The sequence below is a fragment of the Pteropus alecto genome, unplaced genomic scaffold (genome assembly GCF_000325575.1).
Source record: "Pteropus alecto unplaced genomic scaffold, ASM32557v1 scaffold114, whole genome shotgun sequence".
NCBI lineage: Eukaryota > Metazoa > Chordata > Mammalia > Chiroptera > Pteropodidae > Pteropus > Pteropus alecto.
The window spans coordinates 5164211-5171037 of NW_006435793.1; the positions used below are offsets into that span (position 1 = coordinate 5164211).

The 6827-nt window shown below is 35.2% G+C and overlaps 1 protein-coding gene across 4 annotated transcripts in view; it reads right to left on the reverse strand.

Moving 5' to 3' along the window:
* Positions 1-326: 326 nt before the first annotated feature.
* The window catches only part of MELK (maternal embryonic leucine zipper kinase), a 66625-nt gene continuing 60124 nt past the window's right edge, over positions 327-6827 (reverse strand). For all 4 annotated transcript variants that reach the window (XM_025046532.1, XM_006911574.3, XM_015589105.2 and 1 more), the window contains 3 exons: positions 5928-6096; positions 3092-3195; positions 327-851 (listed from right to left, as the gene is read on the reverse strand). In XM_025046532.1, the coding sequence (XP_024902300.1) occupies positions 674-851; positions 3092-3195; positions 5928-6096 (451 nt within the window). In that variant the 3' untranslated portion in view covers positions 327-673. The remainder of the gene's footprint in view (positions 852-3091; positions 3196-5927; positions 6097-6827) is intronic.

Sequence of the window (6827 nt, forward strand, 5' to 3'; positions counted from 1 at the left end):
TAACATTTCATGGAGGTTCATAGTTCAGATACTTATCATTGTTGACCGAACACACTTACTGAAGTCAATACTCTTTTATTCAACATATTAAATGTGTTGTTTAACTCTGGTAACCACAGCTGTGACTTAGTTAACGATCTCAATAAATCCTACTTAAATCAGAGACAGGAAAAAATTATGCAAATGAATTCTTATCTGTTTTTCTGCCCAAGGCATATTTGATAACAGATAAAACATACTCCAAATAGTCTCTACTTAATAGTCAGGAAGCCAATTGAGGTTTTATTTGGACCAAAATTAAATACAAAGAAGAGAAAAAAGGCTGCTATATTCTCAAATGGTTTTATTTCAGAAAGAAATTACACATTAAAAGGAAACATAGTTAAGAGCTTACATTCACATATGGAAGTGAATCTAGGAAAGTCAACAGTTATTAATACACAAAGCCACATGATTAAAAAAGACGAAACAGATAATGACAGATGGGCTGGCCTTAGATTCGTCTACAAAATAATATCTTTTGTTTAAAAACTAAAAGATATTGGCTTAAGACAGTTCTTTAGAAACGAGTTCGTAGTTCCAATGGACTTTAAAAATCAAACCAATCATGCCAGTCTCCAGGTAGGCTGTATCACACCCATACTCATCCAGCAGGATGGAAACCATCCATCAATTATACCTTGCAGCTAGATAGGATGTCTTCCACTAATCTCTTGTAAACCCAGGCATCACCCTTAAGCCGCTGCCTCCTGATACCCACCACATCGGGTTTTTGAAGCTGGCATACTTCTAGTTCAAACTGCATTGTCACTTTGCCAAAATCTGACTGTGTTTGACACTTCAGTGTATAGCTGTGAAAAACAAGATAAGGAGTCAGTTAGTAGGAGAACCATGAATATTCTGTGTAATACAAGAGATTTCTAAGCGTTTAGGAGGCTGGTAGAGAAAACAAACCATTATTTTCTATTAAGCAATATATTACTACTCACGGTTTCCAAATGACCTAGCTATGCTTTAGTGATGGAGTATGACTAGAGTTTTCCAAGAAGCTGAACTAGGATCTTAAGAAAAAATAAAGACGAAAAGGCTTTACCAGAATTCTCCCTTGCTTCAAAGAAAAGCCCTTCTTTCATAGCTATACATGCCATTCACACTCAAGAAATCTTCTGGCATCCTTTATACAACTCTTTCAACATTGTAATCCTTGAACATTAGGCCACTTCCACAATGTTTACAAGAGAAAGCTCAGTGAAGATTAAGAATATTTTTTTGCATGCACCTCATCGGAAACTTCTGTCTTTCATATAAATAAAACTGAAGCCACCAACCTGTCAGGACACGTGTTTTTGAGGTTTTTCCAATAATAATAAGTTATGATTGTTATAACACTTCATAGCAGAGTTATAAAAGGAAGCCCAAGGAGATGGTACATTTCCATGGTTGAAATGTATGGCGTATATAATTAGAATGGCCATGTTAACTGCTCTGATAAAGGAAAGGCCCGGACTAAATGAAGGCTACATCTTCAGTAATAAGTATGTTCCTGAAAAGGTGCATAAACTGAATTCATATAAATCAATTTTTTAAGTTACTTTATACTATATTTTAGTTTTATTTGTCTTACTGATCTCCAATAAACACAAACAATAGAATACCGATTTTAAATTTCAGTTCCCTAAATATTAAGGGGCATTATTCCACAGAAGTGTGGAGAAATTACCTGCATCTGTTATGTGCTATGAGGTTTCGCAAAACATTATTCTTTTTCTTACTAACTTAGTTCTATGTTTTGGGGCTTGATCTCTTAAAAATTAGCAGTCAATATCAGAAATGCCAAAAGAAGTACTCTGTAGTTATGGTTTCTAAAGGGAAGATAAAGCATAGAGAAATTTAGTCATCTGGGAGATAAAAAGTAATTCTTCCTGACAGCAAAAAGATAATGGAATATCACTGAGATTAGTCCTACCACTAAAAAACTTAGCTTTTGTTATTCTGCTTTGTCACAAAGAAGGTAGAAACAGAAAGGGTAAAAAGAAATAAAAAAGGATCAAGGCAGAGACCTTCTGGTTGATCAGGAAGTTAGAACAAATTATTGGCTAACAGCCAGTTAGTGATCTGATAGAGATCATATGCTAAAGAGAAGATAATTGGAAGCTTTCTGATATAGATCTGGCTAGAGGTTCTGGAACTGTGGCTAAACCCCAAGCATGAAGAACAGATCAGAGTGAGTTCAGTTATATGTGTTCTAATGACACCTAAAGAAGAAAGCCGAAGTTCACATAAGGAAGGAATGCTACCAACACTTACAGAGTGAAAGGTAAAACTACTTTTGCAAAAGATTGTTTCTTAATATCTTAACTCTAGATTGACTATTCTAATGTTTTTGTTAAATCTATTACTGGCTCTTCTTAGCTGAGTTAATAATGAAATTTTAAAGAGACATAACTAAGTGGAAATGCTTGGAAATATGAACTTCTTAAGTAACCAGAAGAGGCCTGGACATTCAGACCATGAGATCACTACCTGGGAGGCTTTGATGGCCATTCACTCAAAAAAAAATGACTTGCTAAAGTACTGAAAACCCAGTCCTGTAAAATAGCAAGTCATAAAGAGAAGGAGTCTATATAAATCCAAGATTTGTTAGAGGCATCACATAAATTTAGGTTATCATTTATACATACTATTGTAAAGCAGAACATCATAGGAAGATAGAGGATGTAAAAGATACTGGAAGAGGAGCATTTGAGATCTTGCTCCCTGGCATACGTCATGAGTTTGACTCCAATAAACTCTTATAAAAATTCTCTTAAAAAAAAAAAAAGAATACTGGAAGAAGTTCAGATTTTCCTGTTTTGAAAAGTCTAACTTGCAAAGTGGTGACAATATGGGCACTTAAAAAATTTCTATAGCTCATATAAAATAAAAGAGACTAAATTATGAACAATGACACAATCACAAAAGCTTTTTGGAATGAGGTGGGAGAAACATTATTTTTTAAGGCAAGAGAGGACTCAACTCATGTTTTCTCAGAGCTCAAAACTAATATCTCAAGTAATAAATGCAACAGCATATCACTATGGTTCTTTCTTACCCCTTTTGTACAAAGTCAACGTGCTTCTCTGGAAGAATAGACATTATTTCATTCAAGAGTTGATCTGGATTCACTAATCTGGTTGTAGTCACATTATAGTGAAGCTTAAAAAAGAAAAATAAAGGGTGAGAAGTAAATCTTTACATCAACACAAAGGCCATCGTCCCTTATATAGAGATGCAAAACTCCTCAATATAGTACCATTTTGAAGGGAAATATTTCAAAGAAAATATTACAAAGAAATTTACACCAACTCTTCAAGGTAAGTTGGATTAAGATGGCACAAGAAAAGCCTGAAGAAATCATATTTATTACTAACTATATCTATATAGCATCTTTTTAATACTTTCATCTTCCTCTTACGAATCTTTTTAAAGAAATAAATATTAAATAATGTCTATTTGAGCTTTACCCATTTCTCCCTTCCTACACTATGAGAGACATTAACAGTCCTGAAATGTAAGCTGTGGGAACATGAAACAAATGCCCTAGAATACTTCGTTTGCATATATATAGTTGGATATGTTTCCTTAATTCTTTTTTGATTATTTAAATATTACAGAATCCCAGGAGCTGATTACATGACAATTCTATGTAAGAATGAACATAGCAAGTATTCTTTTTTAAAAAGTAGCATCAAGCTTTTTTTCTCATTCACTGAAAGCACAGTTCTCAGATAATTTAATTCCTAATTGGTATCTAGCCATCTATTCGTCCACCTAGTTACTGAAGGCTTACTATGTGCCAAGCTACTTACTGTGTGTCAAACTACTGTTTCAATAGGTCCTAGAGACAGAAATCTCAATCTTCCTAGTAGTACTTCACTCAAACAAAATCACACTTTCTATGTCTTTCAGATTTGAGTTTTTATAAACAACAAAATGCTGAGCTTGGAAAACACCCAACTACCTTACTTTTCAAATTAAGAATCTATGGCCCAAAGGAAAGATATACATTTCTTAATGTAGGGTTTCCCAAAATGTGATATAAACTGCCACTGGAAACATACAAGATAACTCTGGGTGGTATGTGAATAAATATTTTATTTTAATATTTATGTATTTGTTCCAATATGACTTAGAAAACTATAATTAGCAAAAACTAATAATATTTAGTTTCCTTTTAAATAAATGTAAGTTTTTTTTAAAGTTAGTCATCTTGATTGTGCTGATGGTTTCACAGGTGCACATATAACGCTAAAAGTATGTTAATTGCATATTTTTAATATCTGCAGTTTATGTCAATTATACCTCTATAAATCTGTTGTTTTTTTTTTAAGATAAGAGTCAATACAAAACAATACCAGATAAATAATAGTGTAGATGACATATTGATATGAAGGTGAGTATTAAATGACTAGAGTTTGAGGACCTCAGCTTCAAGTTATAAGAGGAACAAGTGGCACAGCTATGATGGGACTCTGTCTCCTGGGTCCCAATCCAGGGCTCTTTCACCAAACGAGACTGGCTTTGTCAAGGTAATAATAAACTCAGCACTTTCGAATCACAATTTAAGTGAATCCTTTTGTAAAATAATTAATCCTACTTTATGCATTAGTATTTGGTAACTGCTTAGCTTCTCGATAATATATATAATTGGACAAGTTTCCTTAATTTTCTTTATTTACTGTTTTTCAGAGAAATGGCACTTAATCCCAATGTGAAGCTTTAGAATACTTTACAACTGTCTCCAACCAGAAAAACCTAAGAATAAAAGGATAAAACATGCCTAATAAACAGCCATGTGGAACATAAAACTTTTCAGTGAATACACTGAATATAATAAGTTCAACAAAGTACCACATCCTAATGGGTAAGTCCTTCTTCCACTTTAAAAAATAAATGGGATCTCAGAACATTCTTCCCTCAAACCTACCCAGATTTGTTCAAAATGAGACTCAGTGCAAAAACTAAACACAGACCCAGTCCCCAAATCACAGGGAACACTACTATCTTCTCCCTGCTCCTCTGGGCCCACCCCTCCTGTCCACTGAAGATGTTTTTATTACAGCGCTGAGCCCTGTGTGTCTGACCAACAACATCCTTGCCTTTTTTCACTGTCACTCTATGAGTTCCTCAAGGACATAGGTTGTGTCTTAGTCATCCCTTTACTTCTTACCTCCCCAAACAAAAATGTCATCCATTAGATGTTTGAATGAATGCTCAGAGAAAATCCAGGAGAGTAAGAAGCATCTTATACCTACTAATAATATTTTTCTTTTCTTTTCCTACTAAAAATACTGTCCACACCACTGACATAGTCGACCTTTTAAAGCATGATAAATAAGTCCATCGAATAAGGCCCGAACCTCTTAGCAAGGCTATATTTCCAACCTGTTGCTCACTATTTTCTTCATACACACCACACTCAAAGTTCAAACTCCCTGCCATGCACTCAAATATTTTGTAAGGGCCTACAAGAGTATCCATGTGTCAGAGACTCTTCTATGTGTCAGAGACTCTTCTATGTGCCAGAGATATGACAACTGAGCTCAAGTCTCCATCCTTAAAGTATCCTTAAGGCGGTTTCTCATAGAGGTCCATGCCTCCCAACCTCCATGCTGCCTCTGTGAGTTCTCTCTACATACACTTGAATATTTGAGTTATAGTTACTTGCTCCTTAAAAGGGGCAGCTGTGCATTCTCAAAGCCCATTCACTGTATAGTAAAATGCATATTTTAGGTGCTCAAAAAATAAGTATTAACTAAATGAATACATAAGTAAATAAAAAATACTAATCCATTCATTCATTCATTACTTTATTTAAAAAAAAAAAAAAAGCAGTTGAGTAGCAGCTGCCTTCTGAAATCCACACCAAAGATTTCCAGTCCACTTACCTTTAGTCTCCTTGGCCCATCTTTGGCAGAGCCCTTCTTTTTGCTCCTGGTAAGCACAGTGATAACCTTATCCAACCCCCTTTCAAGGCTCCCAAACACTTTGGTTCCTTTTCTTTTCGGAGTATCCTCTACATGGGCTTGGTTAAGATCCATTTCCACTGAACGACACCTTAAAAAAGAAACAACCAAAGAGTAGAGCTGGGCCTCCTGCCCTTTGGGGCTCTCACAGGTTGTGCTTTCGTCCCCTTTGTTAGGTGTGCCTAATTCAGGGATGCCGGGGCTAGCCCATCTCACTCCTCCTCAGGGAGCACAAAAGCCATCTCCCACTGGAATGTAGCCATCGCTCCTCCTCCACAGCCAAAACCTCTAGGCAAAACTCGTTTTCCTCTACCATTTTTTTAATGTCAAATATACAAAAAAGTTGAACAGATAGTGCAATGAACACTCATATATCCTTTTTGATGAACATTCATATATCCTTTTTGATTCAACAACTGTTAATATTTTGACATATTTGCTTTTTCTATGCATATAGATAATAAACACATTAAATATAAGTACATCTTTGCCGAACCACCTGAAAGTAACCCATCTGAAGAGAGCATGATACTTTGCTCTGAAACACTTCAGCAAACAGCACCAATAAATAAGGACATTTTCCTACAAAGCCACAATACCATTATGACATTAAAAATATTAATGCCATAGAATCATCTAATATCTAGTTCACATTCTAATTCCTCAAAACTGATTCTGCTTAACCTGAGAGCTATAAAAGACAATGAAGGGTTACCTTGCTGCAGAACCATTCATACAAGAGGCATGAGTTTTCTCACCCTTTAGTATCTTTACCATCTGAGGGACTGCTATCTGTTAGTGGATGTCGATACTATCCTGGCA